The following is a 19,704-nucleotide window of genomic DNA, read 5'->3' as shown; positions in this document are numbered from 1 at the left end:
CTTTGTGAATAGACTTCAAGGGATCCAAGGGCTTCAATTGGGAAAAAAATCATTTCACTAAACTCTAGTTGCAATTTAGCCAGTCAACCTGACTTTTGACTTGCTATTGAACTTTAATGGAAGACTTTCTGTAACTCCATCTCACTTCAATTCAATTCATGCACAAGTCAAGACATCAGCCCTTGATGTCATTGGTCCTCTCTGAAATGAAGGTTGACCAATAATAATAGCTGAAATTTTGCACTGATCAGCATCCTTGTCCTGGACACTATGACTTCCTTTAATGCCTTTCTTATTCCTCCTACAGTTTAGAAGACGCGAGTTCAAATTCTACTTCAGACACTTATTACCTATGTAATACTCTCTCAATCTCAGTTTATCTATAAATGGAGAGAATAATCACACTTTGTGAGTTTTACACATTTCATTTGTGATAATACAGCATCTCATATGAAATATATGTCACAATATATTATCAAATTAAATAATCTATAAAGTGCTTTGAAAACTTTCACGTGCTATAGAAATATTAGCTCTGATCAAGCAACAATGTTGTGTAGTGAATAGAATGCCAGTCCTCTAGTTAGGGAGACTCATCTCCTTGAGTTCAAATCTGGTCTTAGATACTTACTGTGTGACCCTAAGCAAGTCACTTAACCTTGTTTGCCTCAATTTACTCATCTGTAAAATGAGCTGGAGAAGGGAATGGCAAATGACTTCAGGATCTTTACCAAGAAAACTCCAAATGGGGTCACAAAGGCAGATATGACTGAAATAACTAAACAACAGCAACAAAATATTAATAGACTTTCTTAAAAATTACTTTTTAATTGACATTTGTTTTCTAAATCACCCAAATTTCTCCCACTGTCTTCCCCCTTCACTCTCTCAGAGAGTCCCTTTATATAACATATAATATAACAGGGTTTTCTTGGAACTAGTCACTTTCACCCAATTAGTATCCATAATATTATTATTGAGTAGCCTTTTATACAATCAAGGAGCTAAGTAGTAGTAATAGCAGTTGTTATTGTTGTTAAGAATCTGCTTTCACTGGCATTTTAATAAATTATGTTCCTGAGTTATATTTTTGATGTCTCCAGCAGAGTAACATTTGTCTCGGGAGTCTTCTTAGGTAGGAGAATGCCACAGTATGCCTGATTGCTCCTCGCTCTTGATAGGACCGGGTACAGATGTGGGTGTCTGTCTCATACTTAAACATCAGGCTTTCTCTCTAACTCCACAGGAAGCCCTCCAAAACACCAGCCACTTTAAGCTGGCAGTGTTGATTGTACCACATTTTTGACAGAAGCATTTAAAAAGGCAGTAGGGGGTAACATTCACTGTCCTGTATTCACTGAATATGTATGCTGTGAGCCTGCATAATCAAAGCTGCCTCCTGCATGATTTGTATTTAAGAGCCACCCTGGAACTGGATTACCTGCCCTGCCTGGTGGAACAGAAGCCCAGTCACGTTAGTTACATGGTGACAAAAATTGAAACGATTCTTGTCATGAACTGGGGATGTTGATTTGCAACACTGTCTATTCCCTGTCCTCAGTGCTGCTCCCCCCACTTTTGCCTTTCCACCGTGAGCACAGCTAAGGTCTGGTCAGTGAGAATAATGAACTCCCCTCCAGTGTTCCCATTTTTGAAATATCTCCACTGAAATGGAACGAATGACCATATTTTATATCATTAAAACCATGAATAATGCAACTTTGAATACGTACATATAAACCCCTAAGTCTGGAATGCAATTCCTTCCTTGTCAGTGCCTTAGAATATAAGCTCCTTGTGAGCAGAGATTGTTCCAATTCTTGTCTATGAACCCTCTATGCCTAGCACAATGCCTGTCAGTCATTCAGGTGTTTTGCTTCTATTATGGCACATAGTAGGCACTTAATAAATGTTTGTTTCTCTCTTCCCTCTTTCCCCATCCCCATTTATTTATTTATTTTCATAGTTTATCCCTCAAGAAGAATGGAACCACCTTGAGAACAGAGACCCCTCTAGAACTTAGCACAATGATCTGCACATAGTAGGAACTTAATAAAAATTATATTAAATTGAACTGAATTTTCATGAAATTCACTTTTGAAAATATACTTGCATAAAGAGATGTGGCAATTGGAGGTCAACCTAGTGTTTTGGGGTTTAGTGAAAAGATACCTCGATTTATAAAGCATCACTAATTAATAAAATCAATTATCCCAAGGCATAGTTTTTTTACATATGAGATAATTTAGTCACAAACCACTGTATGAACCTGAAAGTTGGAAGGGATTAAAATTCCTTTCATCTCTAAACCTATGTCAAGAAAATAATCATAAACCTAAACATGCTATGATGATAATCAGGAAGGTAAAGTACCTTGAAACCATACCATATGCCAATGCCTGCCATATAGTAAGAACTTAATACCTATTTATCAGATTAGATTGGAAGAACTAGAAATATTTAGCCTTGAGAAGGGAAGAACTGATGGGTGAGGAAGTTTGATAATTGTCAAGTAATTGAAAGAATTTAGATTTGTTCTGTTTAGTGCAGGGGTGGTGTGAGGTGGAAGAGGAGGTTAAAAACAAAGCCAGAAGCAATTAATGGAAATCACATAGACACAAATTTGGACTTGATGCCAGGGAAAAAACATTATTTTTAAACTACCCAGGGAAGTGGCTAGACACCCTATCATTGCATATATTCAGGAAAAAGCTAGATTTCAAGTATGTTGCAGAGGGAATTCTAGGGGAGGTAAGGCGTGAATTAAACTAGATGGTCAACAAGGTGCCTTCCAAAAGTCAGGTTCTATAATTTCCATACGATAATGTATAAATGAGTTATTTGATAGCCAAGAAATCTTAAGATTTGTGGTGGTTTTTTTTGTTATTATTGTTGATATGGATAATACTTTTATAAGTCATTTTAGAAGAATAGTTACTTCAGATGACTGGTACTCTCAGTCAGTAGTAAATAACAATAGGCAACATTAGAAAAAGAAGGGTCATAGTGCAGCCATTGATGATAGCCTAGAGAATAAGTATATCCAGGCTATTTAAGTTTCTAGGAACTTGGAAATTAAATGCTGTGACTGATTCATTGACTAACTAGTTGTACACCTATGAATAACTAAAGCAAGATCATATTTGGATACCTCTTTACCTCGTTAGCATCATTCACTTAACAGGCATTTGCTAAATATCTAACAAACACACACATAGTGCAAACTGAATGTGTGTGTGTGTGTGAGAGAGAGAGATAGAGAAAGAGAGAGAGAGAGAGAGAGAGAGAGAGAGAGAGAGAGAGAGAGAGAGAGAGTAACCCTATTGTGGGGGATAATGGATATAAAGAAAAAATAGTCCCTTTCCAAGGGACTTACTATATTCTCTTGAAAATTAAATGAATTAAATGTATGCATGTAAGTAAATGCAAAATAGAAATAAAAGATATACAGATTTAACTTCTAGGGGTTATGCCAGCAGATGTAATAATTATGAAAGATGTAATGTAAGAAGTGACACTTGAACTGACCCTTGACTAAAGATTTAGATTTCTAAGAGACTGGAGTTAAAAGAAAGTGCATTGCCATCTTGGAATACTGGTATGGGCCACGGCATAGGGATAGGCTATGAGATTTCGTCTATGAACAACAGCAAATAGACTGTCTTGGCTGAAAGATAGATATCTTGAGTCAATCAGCACTTTTTAGCAGCCTACTATATATCATACACTGCTAAAATGCTGGGGAAATTTTGTCATAAGAATTACTGGTTGAGTTTTCTATGGCTGTTGTTTCTTTGACATACCTACTAATCTCCAATAGTAGCAAGTTTTCTAGTTTTACCTGAACATTTTTCTTTCTTCTAAAATTTAGAGTAAAATTCTCTTAATCAAGTTAAGACTTCTATCAAAACTATTCTTCCCAGTTCTTGAGATATCCTCCATCCCTTGCCAGGATTCAGTTGTTCTGATATTCTAATCTAGCCATCTCGCCTCCATATAAAGACAAAATTTCTTTGCCACCAGTGATTACCTCCATCTTCTGCTTCCTATATATTCATTTCTCTTTTGAAGTTACAAACTTCAAATGGAAGAAGAGATAAAAACATTATACACGACCAACCTGATATACTTCAATTTTCAATCTGAATTTCAAAAATCACTGGAGATACAAATCCAGTTTCTTTTAGTTTTATTGTTTCCTTCCCACATGAATAAGCAGAAATAGATAGTAAGTTGTGGGCTTGACAAGTCCTGGTAAATTCTTTATCACATCTCAGTACAAATTCTAGAAAGATAATACATGTCCTGATTATCACATGAGATTTATGTAAAGCTTCCTCCATACCTGTCAGCAATAAGCCACCACAAACTACTACCTATTTCTTGTTTCTGGGCTGCTAGCAGAATTTTCTTCCATTCAGCAAGCATTTATTAGAGGCTTACCACCTGAATAATATTGTAGTAGAAACTAGGGATATGGAGAAAAAATAAAAGCAATACCTTTACTCACAAAGTTTATGCTCCATTGGATTATTTCTAGTCTTTTGCTCCAATGAATATTCCTTCTTGTTCTTTGGAACAAGAGATGCTACTGTTTTTCAAAAGATCTTTATTTATTCCCTATGGATACATAATATCATGGATGGGGTTTCTTCTTTCCTTTATCCTTGGGACAATGTATTAAATTAAGAAACTGTTGATTTTCCTCTTTCTTGTCAGAATGTTTTTTGTTTGTTTTTTCTTGTTTTGTTCATCTTGAAATACCGGAATAGCGGATTTAAAATATGGGACTCAGAATTAGGAAGAACTGGGTCCTAATCCCACCTATGACATTTATAAGTGGCATGACTCTGGACAAGTCATAAGGGTCACAGAGAATTATAAAAGCAAAGTTGGAGGCAACCACGTGAAGTTATAAAGTCCATCCTTCACATATTATAGTGAAGGAAACTGAGGCCTAGGGAGATAAAGGTATATGTCAGAGATAAGATTGGAACTTGGATCCTCTGACTCTGGTAACTCAAACTCTTTGACTCCACTATGTGCCTCAGCCCAAACCCTAGGACTTGTCTATTAATTCAAAATATGTTGTAATTTCCATTGCTGGGGATTGGTATTATACTAGGTATTTTCCACATTGATGAAATCACAAAATTTTCATCTCTTAGAATATTTTATGTTATAAAATATGTAGAGTTGTATTAATCGAAAAAATCATTTTTAATAAGAAATCTCCAAATATTTATCATTATTTCTTGAAACCTTGCTTTATCTCTGCAAGGGTAACTACAGGTTACACACACAAAAAAATTTATTTTTCTAATTCTTATCATAGCTTAGAAAAAAGGTCCAAGCTATGAACTTGAGAATGGCAGTGGTTCAAATTCATTTCCTTTGTCTGAGAATTTTAACTCTAGTTGCCTTGAGCAATACCTGGGAAAGTAATTATTCAATTACTGTATGCCACCTTTGCTTCATTGATTAATGATTCCAGTAAGCACCAGACTCATTTCACTGCAAAACTGTTCAGTTTTGACATAAGGAGAGGTTTATTTAATATATGTTAATTGTGAGCTTTTGTCAGCAGGCTGGCTGGTGCCTCATTATCATGGCACTTAACGGCAGCCTCAGTTGTGATGAGTTGGTCCTATTGAGCCTCTATTGCAAGTCTTCTTGGAAATTTGTATGTCCACTCTACAAAATGGGCTTCTGGCTTAAAGCCATAGTCAACAATTCAGTTCAGGGATTTGATTATGTGTGTATGATGTTTTTTTAACCCTTCGATCTTACAAAAATATTAAATAATTTATTTCTCTAGAAAAAAAAGTTAATTTAAAAAACTCAGATACATTTTGATGGCGATATTATCCAAATGAGAAATCTATTCAGTCTTATATCTGATGAGCTGTGGCAGTGATCAATAACTTCTATATCTCCCAACTCTACTGAAGTTGGAAAAAAAAGAAGAAACATCATAGAATGTTTGAATGGAAGGGACCTCAGAGACTATCTAATATTAGCTATAGGTATAAATACCTATATATATAAATATATATATATATATAAATATAGCCCTATAATGTTTTCAAAGTTAAAAGGAAAGAAAGAAAAGAAAAGAACATTCATCTCCTTTGATCCTCACAACAATTCTGGCAGGTAGTACTCCACTTTTTCCCATTTAATATATGAATAAACTAAGACAGATTAAGTTTAGGTGACTTACTCAGGGTCACACATCTAGTATTTGAGGTCATTTTTGAACTCAAGTCTTCCTAACTGATTCTTTTTTTTTTTAATTTAAATATTTTATTTTTTAGAAACATTTTCCATGGTTAAATTATTCTTGTTTTTACTTTCCCCTTCACCCCCCCCATATCCAACTTACATTTCCACTGATTTTAACATGTGTCATCAATCAAGACTTAGTTACATATTATTGATAGTTGCATTTGGTGGTCATTTTGGGTCTACATTCCCAACCATGTCCACATCAACTCATGTGTTCAAGCAGTTGTTTTTCTTCTGTGTTTCCACTCCTGCAGTACTTCCTGTGAATGTGGATAGCATTCTTTACCATAAGTCCCTCAGAATTTTCCTGGGTCATTGCTTTGCTGCCAGTACAGATGTCCATTACATTCGATCTTACCACAGTGTATCAGTTGCTGTGTATAATGTTCTTCTGGCTCTGCTCCTTTCACTCTGTATCATTTCCTGGAGGTCTTTCCAGTTCACATGGAATTCCCCCAATTTATTATTCCTTTGAGTACAATAGTATTCCATCACCAGCATATACCACAATTTGTTCAGCTATTCCCCAATTGAAGGGCATACCCTCGTTTTCCAGTTTTTTGCCACCACAAAAAGTGCAGCTATAAATATTTTTGTACAAGTCTGTTTACTTAAGATCCCATTCTTCTTATGCTATTTCCTTCTAAACCAGTGGTTTGTTTTAGACCAGTTCCCCTTGTCCCCTGCCTTGATTTACTTCCCTTTCCACCCCCTCTCTTATTATTCCCCTCTTTTTATTTTTTAAGGCCTAATGAATTCCCTCCCCCCTCTCCTTCCTTCCCTTTTTTGACCTCCCCACTCCCTGCTCCCCTTGGTTAATCCCTTCTGACTTTCTCAGTAGGGTTAGATAGAATTCTATATCCCAGTGGATATAGCTACTCTTCCCTCTCAGGGTTAATTTCTCTGAGAGTAAGGTTTAAATATTACCTCTTAATGCTTTCTTCCTCTCCTTCTTATAATAGTATTCATCCCCTTCCCTTCCCATGCCCTCTTTTTGTGGTATAAAATATCCTATTTTTCTTATTCATTCAAGTTTCTCTTGGTGACATCTACTATTCACCCCCATCTTCACCACCCCCCCATCTCATCTTAGACCATTCTTCTAATTACTATAATAGTGAATACAGTTTTTGGAGATTACACCTAACATTTCTCCATATAGGAATACAAATAATTTGATCTTATTAAAGTCTTTAAAGAGGCAAATCTAAACATAAGAGTTTTCTTTCTTTCCCTTCAGTTTCTTATTTACTTCTTCATGTTTCTCTTGGTTTTTGTGGTTGGATATTGAACTTTCCATTTAGTCCTGGCCTTTTCTGTGCAAATACTTGGAAATTTTCTATTTTGTTGAAGGCCCATACTTTCCCCTGGAAGCATATAGTCGGTTTTGATGGGTAAGTGATCCTTGGTTGTAGACCCAGTTCTCTTGCCTTTCTGAATATCATATTCCAATCTTTGCAGTCTCTTAGTGTGGAGGCTGCTAGATCCTGTGTGATCCTGATTGTTGCTCCTTGATATCTGAATTGTCTCTTTCTGGCTTCTTGTCATATTTTTTTCTTTTACTTGGAAGCTCTTGAATTTGGCTATTATATTCCTGGGGGTTGTCTTTTCAGGGTCTAGTATAAAGGGTGATCTATGGATCCTTTCAATGTCTATATTTCCCTCTTGTTGTAGAACTTCAGGGCAGTTTTGCTGAATAATTTCTTTTATTATGGAGTCCAAATTTCTATTAATTTCTGCTTTTTCAGGAAGACCAATGATTCTCAAATTGTCTCTTCTAGACCTGTTTTCTTGATCTGTCAATTTCTCAGTGACATATTTCATGTTTCCTTCTGTTTTATCAGTCTTTTGACTTTGCTTTATTAGTTCTTGCTGTCTTGAGAGATCATTGGCTTCTACTGGCCCAATTATTGTCTTTAGAGACTGGTTTTCTGTTATAATCTTATGATTTTCCTTTTCAGTTTGGTCTGTCCTACTACTGATCTATCCCATCTTTTTAACTCTCATTTCCAATTGGGAGTTTCTGTCCTTTAACCTGTTAATTTCATTTTGAGCTATTTCCCACTTCTCTCGCCAAATCTCTTCCATCTTTCTCGTGATCTCAGATTTGAACTCTTCAAGAGCTTGTGACCAATTTTCATTTTGGGGGGAAGGTTTGGATATGATTACTTGTTTGTTCTCCTCTGCTGTTTGCTCTGTTGTCTGGATTTTTTCTGTGTAAAAGTTGTCGAGTGTTAAAATTTTCTTCTTGATCTTTCTCTTTTGGGGTTCTAGTGACTGGCTTGCCATTATTATTATTTATTTCTCAGTCAGAAGTCTGGGTGAGGCAGACAAGCTCTCTGCTTATGGAGCTGTGGAGCAGTTTTTTTTTTCCTGAGTCACAGCGCCGTGCGCTCTCTCTGCTTTATTCTCACACCCAGGGTCTGTCTGCACTCTTTAGGCTCCTGAGGTCTCAGGTCTAGTTGTTCTCAGGGTCAAGCCTCCTGGTGTTCCCCTTGCTTGCTCCTCTGCCCGAAGCTCCTTTAACAGTCTCAGGGCACTGGTCTGTGCCTGCATCCATGCCTATATCCACACCTGCATCTGCCTCCATGCCTGAGCTCAAGGTCTGTGTTCAAGGTCTGGTTCTTTAGCCTCTTAGGGTCTTAAGTCTTGCTGCTCTCAGGAACAGGCCCTGGTGATCCCAGGTAGCTGCCAAGAACTTAATGAATGCCCCAAACTTGCTCTAAGTCTTGTGCGCTGGCTTTGGCACTGTAGGTGGTGTGAAGGGGAGGGGGTTGCTCAGCTCACATTTTAGTAAGAGCTATTTCAACCCCTTATAGCATGGAAATGCCCCAATCCTACATACCTTCAATGCTGGGCCCTGTTGTGGGGTCCCTTCATTTGTCTGGATTTGTTTTTATGTCCTCTTGAGGAGTCCTATATGTGTGGGTTAGGAGAGGTTAAGCAGCTGCTTTTTACTCTGCCGCCATCTTAACCCGGAAGTCCACCCCACAATACTTTTCAACAAAAAATCCTTAGCTGCTTTTCTAACACTCTACTCTATACTGCCTAGCTATTTAACCCAATCTCCTCACCTAGTGGTAGATTCACTTGCTTGAGTTTATACAATCATGTTTTTGAAACAGTCAGGATTAGGAATCTGGGTGTTATCAGTTCTGTCTTGTTACTATCAGTCCAGGACTGGTCCCATAAGTCTGTTTGCCATGGTCTTTACCAAGAGCAAAAAGAGTTATGCCAACCTCTTAATCAATTGAATTTTATCCTAAAAGTGTTTCTTTGAATGTGATAATAAAGGCATGATCTCTGTTGGCTTCAAAGTGTTATAAAGGGCCCCATGACTAGAAAGGTTTTTTTTAAATTTGGGGTTAGATAACCATTAATTGGGCATAATATAGATTGGAGAGATTCATTATTTTCAATATACTCCAGACTAAATGAACTCTGAAGATTCTTCTAGAATCTTCTAGAATCTCTGAGATTCTCCAATTCTTTGAACTCTTACAGCAACTCATTCAAAACTCATATTGAGTTTATCTATATATAATCATAGTTCACCTACTGTATTTTGAGTTTGGTGTTTGTTAGCTACAATAAGGTTAAAAGTGGTCATATGAAGTCTGGCACCCATATGGTGAGCTGCTTCAGTTGAGAGGCCACAAGTTTGTCTAAATAGGGGAGACTCTGTCTAGTTTGGAAACATAAAGGTTCAAAACTTTAATGACAATCAGCAATGGGGTGACACCCAGGAGTAGCTATTGCATTTCCAGCCTGAGTGAGTTCAAGAGACCTTCTCTCAAAAATAATGATGACGATGAAAGCAGCTCACTTCCTCTTACACAAGTCATACTACTGATTCCAGAATTCTTGATGTCTTCTGAAAAGTAGAAGTATCATAGTCAAGTCTCTGGAGGGCACTGCATTTTATAGCTAGAATGAATGTAGATGCAGTGGTTTATTCAATTCAACAGACATTTATAAAGCATCAACTATGTATGTGTCACTGTGCTAGGTAATATGATAACAAACTATCTTTACCTTCAAGGAACTTACATTCTTCTGGATATGTGTGATTGTTCTTATGTGTTTCTATTCTGCTCTTTTCTTATGAATGACCTTAAGAGAATTGGATTAAATATTACAGGATTCTGGTTCTTCCTAGGATGATTTTTAACTTCCTAACCTGTTTCCATCTTATCATATTTACAATATATACTCCTTGTAAACACACAATTTTCTTTTAGTTTTCTTTTTCCACCTACCTGCTTTGGGCTTGAAGCAAAGATAGTTAATATTTATATCACTTGTATCATGCTTTTAGGTTTTTCAAAGCTCTTGATATATTTTACTTCATTTGGTCCTCCCAACAACTCTGTGAGATTGGTGCTGCTATCATCCCAATTTCCTTGGTGAGGAAATAGAGGCTCAGAGAATAGGGGACTTATCCCCATTTACACATGAAGAAACTAAGGCAGACAACTAGATAGTGTTTTAAGGTCACACAGTTAGTATTTTAAGTAGGATATAAAACTCATTTTTTCTTGGCTCTTAGTCTAAATCCATTGTACCTCCTAACTCTATTACAAAATAAATTCAGGTACCAAAAGGAAGGAAAAAAGGCAACATACCTAACTATGGAAATCAAATGTTAGAGTCAGGAAACCATCATCATTTAGAAAGGTTTAATGCTGGTCCCTTCTTAAGGAATATATGAGAGGTTGTCTTTGGTTGACTCTGTAGGACTCCAAACACAGATCTCTTGAAGAATAGTTGGCATGCATGTAATGACAACAACAGCAAAAGACAATTCAGGGGGCAGCTGGGTAGCTCAGTGGAGTGAGAGTCAGGCCTAGAGACAGGAGGTCCTAGGTTCAAACCCGGCCTCAGCCACTTCCCAGCTGTGTGACCCTGGGCAAGTCACTTGACCTCCATTGCCCACCCTTACCACTCTTCCACCTATGAGACAATACACCGAAGTATAAGGGTTTAAAAAAAAGACAATTCAGAATTATATAGAAATTAGGACCATATTCTCATAGGACCATAGGCTGAGAATTAGAAAGGAATTTAGAGATCTTCTAGTCCACCACTTTCTTTTTTAGAGTTGGGCAAACTGAGTCTAAGGTTAAAATGAATCCCAGACTGAGCTGACAGAGCTGACTTTTGACCCAAAATAATTCACCAAACCTCTCATCCTTAATTTCCTCAACTGTAAAATGGGGATAATAATACCTGTCTCACACAGTTATGAGAATCCATGAAACCACAGTATGTGAAGTGATTTGTAAACCGTAAAAGATTATAGCAATGTGAACCATTATTATTATCTTAAAATATTTCACTTTTAAGACCAAACATTCACACCCCTTAAAAAGATCAATAGACTTATGGCAAAAAGGAGATCTTTAATATGAATAGCCTGGAGAGAATTTCATTCTAGATGCTATTTAAATGTAATAATAGGTATCTATTCACTTAGGTTCATGTTCTAGTCTTTAAAAATGCCTATCCTTCCCTAAAGGATCAATCTTTAAGCTATTATACTCTGTCTCACCAGACATCTTTCTTGTGGTTAGATTTAGATTGGTTGTTACTTAAGTGTCCCAAAAGGAAAGCTCTCAGAGATTGTGTTTGGGAAAAAAAAATCATTTAAAATCATATGGCATGGAGTTCTTTGAAGGGCCTCATGCAAAATACATGTACAAACATACATGATCTATAATTCAGGGCTGTGTAGCACCCACTTATTTTGATGACCTGATTTCCCACATGAGAAGGGTCTTACATTCTTTCCAAAAATTTCCTTGGCCAGCATTAGAGCACATAGATTTGACTCTGATTAAGATGAGCAAAATGCTTCATTTTTGAGCTTTTGGTCCAAAGGGTAATTTTGGCCACAAGATGCTTTAACAAAATGGGTTGGAAAGCTTACCAAGAGACTGTCTGAGGACGTTGACTACAGAAATCTAGACTTCTGGGTATGTCACTACTTAGGTAGAGTAGTGTAGACCATCCTTTGCTCCAAAAGGGGTAAAGGATTTTTGTGGTTAATATTTGAGTGGTGAGATTGGAAGACTTAGCTTATATTTTTTTCTCTGGCCCTCATCCCATCTTTCTCCAATACCATTCGCACTAGTTGGAAAATTCTATTAATGCTACTGCCTTCCTTTCATGTAGTCTAAAATGCTTCTACAATATTATCTTCTCAATGCTCAAAAAGGTAAGACAGAGGAACAGGTATTTTCTCTAATTTGGCTTTAGAACAAACCCACTGGGGAAAGTCCTTCAGAGAATAGTTTGACATGAGTTTGGTCTTCAAATGATTAAAGTTTGCATTCTTCTAGATCAGTGATGAATCATATAATTTGAGATTTAAAGGATCTTAAAGAGATTATCTAGTCCAGAGATTCCTAAACTGGGTCTCTCTCTCTGTCTCTCTGTCTCTCTCTCTCTGTCTCTCTCTCTCTCTCTCTCTCTCTCTCTCTCTCTCTCTCTCTCTCTCTCTCTCATACACACACACACACACACACACACACACAATTAAACAACTATCTTATTTTATCCTCACTACAATTTTAGGAATAACTTTCTGTTTTTAGACCCGTTTTCAAATGAGAAAACTGAGACAGAGGTTAAATGTCTTGCCCAGAGCCACATAGCTACTAAGTAGCTAAAGCTGGATATAAGCTCAAGCTTTTCTGACTTTAGGTGATGAATTTGTTTTTGAAAATATTTTGATAACTATATTTCAATGTCATTGATTTCCTTTATTATCTGATATTTTAATTTATTTAATTTATTAATTTAAAATAATTCTTTTGAGAAGTAATACATAGACTTCATCAGACTATCAAAAGGACTCATAACACACAAAAGTATCTATTAAGACCCCCTTATTTTTCATGGTTCAGAAAAGAAATGATTTATGTATGATTATGCAAGTAGTAAAGAGCAGTTAAGATCTGACCTGTCTAAATACCGAAGGTGTGAATTGAGGAGACAAAGTGGTAACCTAATCCAAGTCATTTGTATAGTTTTTTAATTCCCCTTTTAAAAAACTTTAAGCCTTTTTAAAGGCAGACATATATATGTTTTTAATCTCTTCCCCAAGGATAAGCAAATAATATTATTTCTTAAATAAATATTATGAAGCCAGTTGTTTGCAGGAGAAAATATCATGTTCTTTTGTCCTCTATGAAATAAACCACATCAGAACTTTGAATTTCCCCTCATATGCTTAATAATGGAAACTTGTTTTGGAGGTGTGAGTGGGGGGCTCTTCCTCAGTTTTGAAGGACTGCTCCATTGCCGTAGTTTAGGTGAGCCCCATGTTTGTGTGTGTGTGTGCACACGTGTGCGCATAAGTGAATGTTTATTAACCTAGGAGTCCATAAACTCAAGAGACTTGTGAACTTGGAAGGGAAAAATTATTTTTACCATCATCTAATTGAAATTTAATATTTCTTTCAATGATGACTGTAATTGATGAACTAGTAATCAGAGAAAGGGCTCATAGACTTCACAAAACTATCAAAGTACAAGACACAAACAAGATTAAGAATCCTTGGCATAGGAAAAGACAAAAGGATATGAATACCAGGAGGAAAGGCAGAGAAATCTGCCTCCTGAATCTGTGAAAATATTTTCAACTCCCAGCCCCAAATGACAAGGAAGCTTTCAGCAGAGATCAATTTCCTTGAGGTATTCTGTATTCATTAGTAGATCCAATTCTGCTGCTACAGTCACTCATTCCTTAGCTCATTTAGTAATTTTATAAAAACTAAATATACTATAATAAGAGTTATAAGAACATCTCACGTGTATCTATCACCCCAAAAAGGATACTTTTTATTCCTACCTTATGAGATATGGAGTATAACATTTATTATTCTTGTTTCACAGACAAGAAAATTGAAGTTCAGAAAGATTTTATAGGTCAAATGAAAGGAGAATGGAATAATCATTTATATAATGCCTACTATGCGCCAGACACTTAGTGAAACACTGTACACATATCTTCTCTAATCCTCACAATAACTCTGGGAAATAAATGGTATTATTATCCCCATTTTATAGTTGAGGAAACTGAAGAAAACAGAGGTTAAAGGACTTGTCCAGGGTCAGATAGATAGTATCCAAAGCTTGATTTAATAATAAAAATAATAGCTAATATTTATGTAGCACTTACTATGTGCTGAGCTTTGCTAAGTGCTTTACAATTATTAACTCATTTGATCTTCACAAAAACCCTCTAAGACATGTACTATTATTATCCCCTATTTTATACATAAGGAAACCATAGTAAGCAGAGGTAAAGTAACTCACACTGGGTCACACAGCTAGGCATTGTCTGAGGTTGGATATGAACTCAGAAAGATGAGTCTTCTTGTGTTCAGACCCAGTGCTCTGTACACTTTGTTGCCCCTAGTCTTCGGACTCTAAATTGAGTGTGTTTTCAAATATATATTGAATGTTAAGGGAGATTTTTAAAAAGCCTAAGACAACAGCATAAGGAGAACACAATCTTGGTATGCAGGGATATCATATAACATGTAAAAATTTAAGTAAGAGCAAGCAGTATATGGTTAATTGCCATTCAAGTGAGAGTAGTTTCAACCCTAATCAGGTATCAGGAAACTCTCCAACCACAATCCTAACCTACAGGCACACACACACACACACACACACACACACACACACACACACCCCACACACACACACACTCACGCACGAGCGCACGCACACACACACTTTTTATTAAATGTAAAAAAAAATTCCCAGGTGGACACATCAGTATGATTGGTGGGCATGTGGATTCATGGACCCTTGCAAAAGCTCTGCTTTCCCTTATGGGTCTGTGAACCACAGGTTGATATTGACTGATCTGGATGGACAATAAATGCCCCAAAAGGTTGTACCTCCTACCAAGAGAGCAATGAATTTAAGCCAAATTTAGATTTCTTGGCTCACATTCTCAATTCACAGTGACCATATGTGGTTTCCTGTCTTTTTCCATTAGATTGTAAGCTCTTTGGGGGCAGAGACTTTTTGTATCCCAAGTGTTCAGCGCATAATCAATGCTTTAAAAATATTTATCAATTGCTGGATTGATTTTCTCCTAGGTGTCAGTGAAACTTTCGGTGGTGATTGTCCAAGGACATATGGTTTCAGAAGGGGTACTACTCTATGGCCAACAACATTTCTACATCTGTGAGAACTTTACTCTCTCTCCCCTTGGTGATGTCTACTGTACCAAGCACTGCTTGTCCAAGTGAGTATCTATGTTCCTTCAAGTCAGAGATCACATGCCATCTTCTCAATAGGCTCCTAATAGAGTTTTAACCTGCAAGTGGTTGCAAAGACTACCTAAGACCAGAGTGGCTCATATCTTTCAATTGCTTTTGTTCCTATTTTTCCTAATTTGGATTAAAACTGAAACAAAAAGCTGGGTGGAAAAGGAGCTAAAGATGAAGGATGCTTTGGAACTGTATCTACTAAACATCTATGTAGTTTCTTCAAAGGATATAGAACTTAATTGGCTGCTTATAGCATGCATTCTGATATATAATGAATCACAATACAAAGAGGAGCTTTTCTTTAGCTTATTTTCAAATGAAATGAGTTTAATTTTGAAGATTTTATCATGAATATTTTCTGGAAGATAAGAAATAGCTTATGGGGTAAGTTTGAAGACTCTCATACTCATCTAAAAAGTAATAGGATAAAGTAACTTTTTCTCATTTTTCTCCATTCCTGAAACGGAGCATCATACTCTCTTACTGTGGTTTAGAATCTCTGATGTGTGAAATAAGTTAAATTAAACTGAAAATTAACTAATCTCTCTATTTCTAGAATTCCTTCACCCCTGGAAAAAGGCATTTGATGTTAGCCTGAGAAAACATAAAATATCTTGAACTTGTCACATTAACAGTGACATATAAGACTTTGAATTCTGTCTCCCTCCCCCACACTACTAGTTCCTACTAGCTCTTCCACAAACTCAGCATTCTATCTCCTGTTTCCATGTGATTTCACTAATAATCCCTGATCTTTGAGGACAGAAAATTTGGGGATTTTGTTGTTATTTCTCTAGTGCCTTGCAAAGTGGCTTGATTTTGGAAGGGCTTAATATTTTCTTGGTTGAATATTCATTTGACATTTAGTATTCCTGCCAACATCACCATCAGCATCAGTACATTTCTATTAACCTGGAAGCACTGTGTTCTTCAGAAGATATATAGCACGTGGTTCCTTCCTTCAGGAGCATATAATCAAGACATATATACACAGAAAAGTAACATATTGTGGTATACATGTTAAGACTTCAAGGAGTTCAGAGACAGGCTACTTTGTCTCACTTCAATACCGCTGAAGGCTTCATGACAAGGATGGAATTTGAATTTACTTTTGAAATATGGGCAAAATTTTGATAGCCAGACATAACATGTGTCTAGGGAATTGAGGCAGAGCAGAACCAGCCATGTCTTTACAGTAATAATTCCTGATTTATTTATTTAGTTTATACAATGCCCTTTGATGACATATTGTGCCCTCATATTATTTAAAGACTGAAAGAGTCTTGCTGCAAATTCCTAGGGTCTATTTATCAAAATATTTGCAGATTGTGTGACTTCTAAGAAACCAAAAATCTTCAGCAAAATCTAGTTCTTGCCTCTTTTGAAAACCCCCAAATTCCAGCTCACTCAAAGAGCAAATATTCTCTGGTATCTGAGTCTTAACTATTGGAGACCAGTCTTAAACAGTTGAAAACTGAGTAAAGACTTTTAATAGTCCATTTTCATAACTTCTTTAGCTTAAGATAGGAAGCAGAAATTGAAGGAGAACAGAAGGAAAAGAAGAAATGAGGCAACATAGAGAGTCAGTCTACCTCCTCTCTTTGATTCAGATTGCTTGAAGATGTTTGGCATTCCCTCCTTTGTTAATCCCCATCTTTTATTTATATGAACGTTCATTTAAAAACTCTTTTGTTGTACCACTTGATGAAAGTCCTATCTGTTTCTCCAAGGCAGTAGGGATCGTAATTAATACTTGGCGCACTCCTACCATCTTATTGCTCATGTTTTATTGATACTGATCAATATTGAAAATGGGTTTGTAGACTTGGCTTTCTCAAAATATTATGAGCACTCTCTATTTTAGCTGTAAAGATAGCTTGCACAGGTGAAGACTAGAAAGAGCTACTGTTTCACTTTCCAGCTCTGGTTTAAATCCAGTGAGTACTAGATAATATCTTATTAATCAAATAAATTACATTTATGATATCATTCTAATAATGATTAAATTAATTGCTTCTGGATTTTAAATAGAAATCAAACTGCCAAATAAACATATTTATCTAATCTGCAACAACAAAGGATAAATATTATGAATGGAAATATAATCCCTAAAAGTAGAGGTAGGAAAGAGAGCAAAAATATATTCTTATTTTGAAATGTGTTTGGGGAATTTTATTAGTTTTCTTATTAGAGTATAATTTTTATCCAACCTACTCAAACAGGTTATTGTAATTTAGGAAGTTAGTAAAAAAATCATCTATAACGACAATTAATACTCTCTTACCAGAACAAATAATTGGATACAATGTCCACTCCATTGTTTCTAAATATATGAAAACAAACCTTTTAGAAATGAAATCTTTAAAAATGGAACCACTTTTTTTTTTCTAAGAGCAGAATGAACTAGATCCAAGTTTGGATTGGAAACTTAAAAATTTTGACTCTTCCATCAAAAACAGCATTACTAATGGGTCTCTTGGTGATTGCAAGTATTCTTGCTATGATTGTCTGTGGGCCTACTCTCATGAATTCTCATGTATTTTTATATAAATCATGATGCATAAGGAAGCTGTTGGAATTTGTTTGTGATAGATCCATTTCTTTAATTTGAATACACCACCACATTACCACTGCAATGGATCTGATGTTTTTCTATGCAATTCATTCCATCCAATTTATTATCTTAGGGGCCTATGAACTCTTTTAGAACAAATGTTTTGTTGTTGTTGCAAAAGTTAATAATTTTAGATCATTTTTTCCTAGCATCAGTTCTGATTTTTTAAAAACTGCATCCATAGCACAGCAATGCCAATGTCACTTATGCCAATTATGTGTTCCAGGGATAGCAGGATTAAAATCATTATTGTTAGCAAACTCAATCAAGACAATAGGTAAAATCATTTTGGAGGTTATTTGGTGGTACCATGACAACCAATCATGGCAAAGAATTGTGAACAACAGCCAATTAACTTTGGCTTCAGCCTATATAAGGAAAGCCATAGGCACATCTGCTCCTTTTAACTTACTGCCCTCAAAGGAAATGAACTCACAATTATTTCTTCAAATCCCAGAAGATGGCATTGAGAAAGAGGTTTAAACATAGTTGTACTAACAACATTATACCAGGCAAAACTCCAGTTGTGACTCACTTTTGTGACAATTTTTTTTTAAACCCTTGTACTTCGGTCTATTGTCTCATAGGTGGAAGATTGGTAAGGGTGGGCAATGGGGGTCAAGTGACTTGCCCAGGGTCACACAGCTGGGAAGTGGCTGAGGCCAGGTTTGAACCTAGGACCTCCTGTCTCTAGGCCTGACTCTCACTCCACTGAGCTACCCAGCTGTGCCCCCTGTGACAATTTTTTTGAGGTCAGTCAGACAATTAATTCTATGTATTTCAGAATTATTTTTATACTCTAAACAGTTCCTCCATAGTATATTAACATAATTTATATGAAACATGCAAATTCTCCTAGCAGTTCTACCTAGATTTTTCTCTTTTATATATCTCTAATGCAGGAGGAAGAAGTTTTGATTTGAAATCAGAAGGCCTAGGCTTAATTCCTAGCTCTTTCTTCTACCAGTAATATAATATTGGAAAAGGCATCCGCTAAATAGGGCTAATAATAATATACATACTGTTTATCTCACTGGGAGTTGCTGAGGAAGATCATATTAAACAATGTATGATAAGTCTTTTACAAACTATTAAATACTAAATACATTAAGTATTATTATTAGTATAGTCATTAGACATTCCTATATAATTATTAAAAGCATTCACTGGGCAAGTGGGATATCATACCTAGAGAATGTTCTACTTGTGCTAAGAGAAATGGCATAAGGAATATTCTTTCATGTCATATTCCTTTGGGTTTTCCAAAGATTGCCTCTTTAGTTCTTTAAATATTAGAAAACATAAGAATAATAACTCCCATTTATATAGTTCTTTAGAGTTACAAAGCAACTTACCCCCATCATCTCATTTGATTCCCATAACAAATAGGGTAAATAGTGAAATATTATTCTACCCATTTTACAAATGAAGTAAGTCAGACTCATAGAAGTTAGAAGATTAGCTCAAAGTCCTATTAAGTGGCAAAACTAGGACTGAACCTCTGATTCA

The 19,704-nt window shown here is 36.1% G+C and overlaps 1 protein-coding gene across 1 annotated transcript in view; it reads left to right on the top strand.

The window, feature by feature from the left end:
• The window catches only part of WDFY4 (WDFY family member 4), a 403,065-nt gene that overhangs the window by 235,703 nt on the left and 147,658 nt on the right, over positions 1-19,704 (top strand). Inside the window, exon 44 of the mRNA XM_044665777.1 lies at positions 15,408-15,556. Within this exon, the coding sequence (XP_044521712.1) occupies positions 15,408-15,556 (149 nt within the window). The remainder of the gene's footprint in view (positions 1-15,407; positions 15,557-19,704) is intronic.

Source organism: Gracilinanus agilis, chromosome 2, assembly GCF_016433145.1.
Source record: "Gracilinanus agilis isolate LMUSP501 chromosome 2, AgileGrace, whole genome shotgun sequence".
Classification (NCBI taxonomy): Eukaryota; Metazoa; Chordata; class Mammalia; order Didelphimorphia; family Didelphidae; genus Gracilinanus; species Gracilinanus agilis.
The sequence above is the reverse complement of the archived record's forward strand: the minus strand, read 5'-3'. Positions and strand labels throughout refer to the sequence as shown.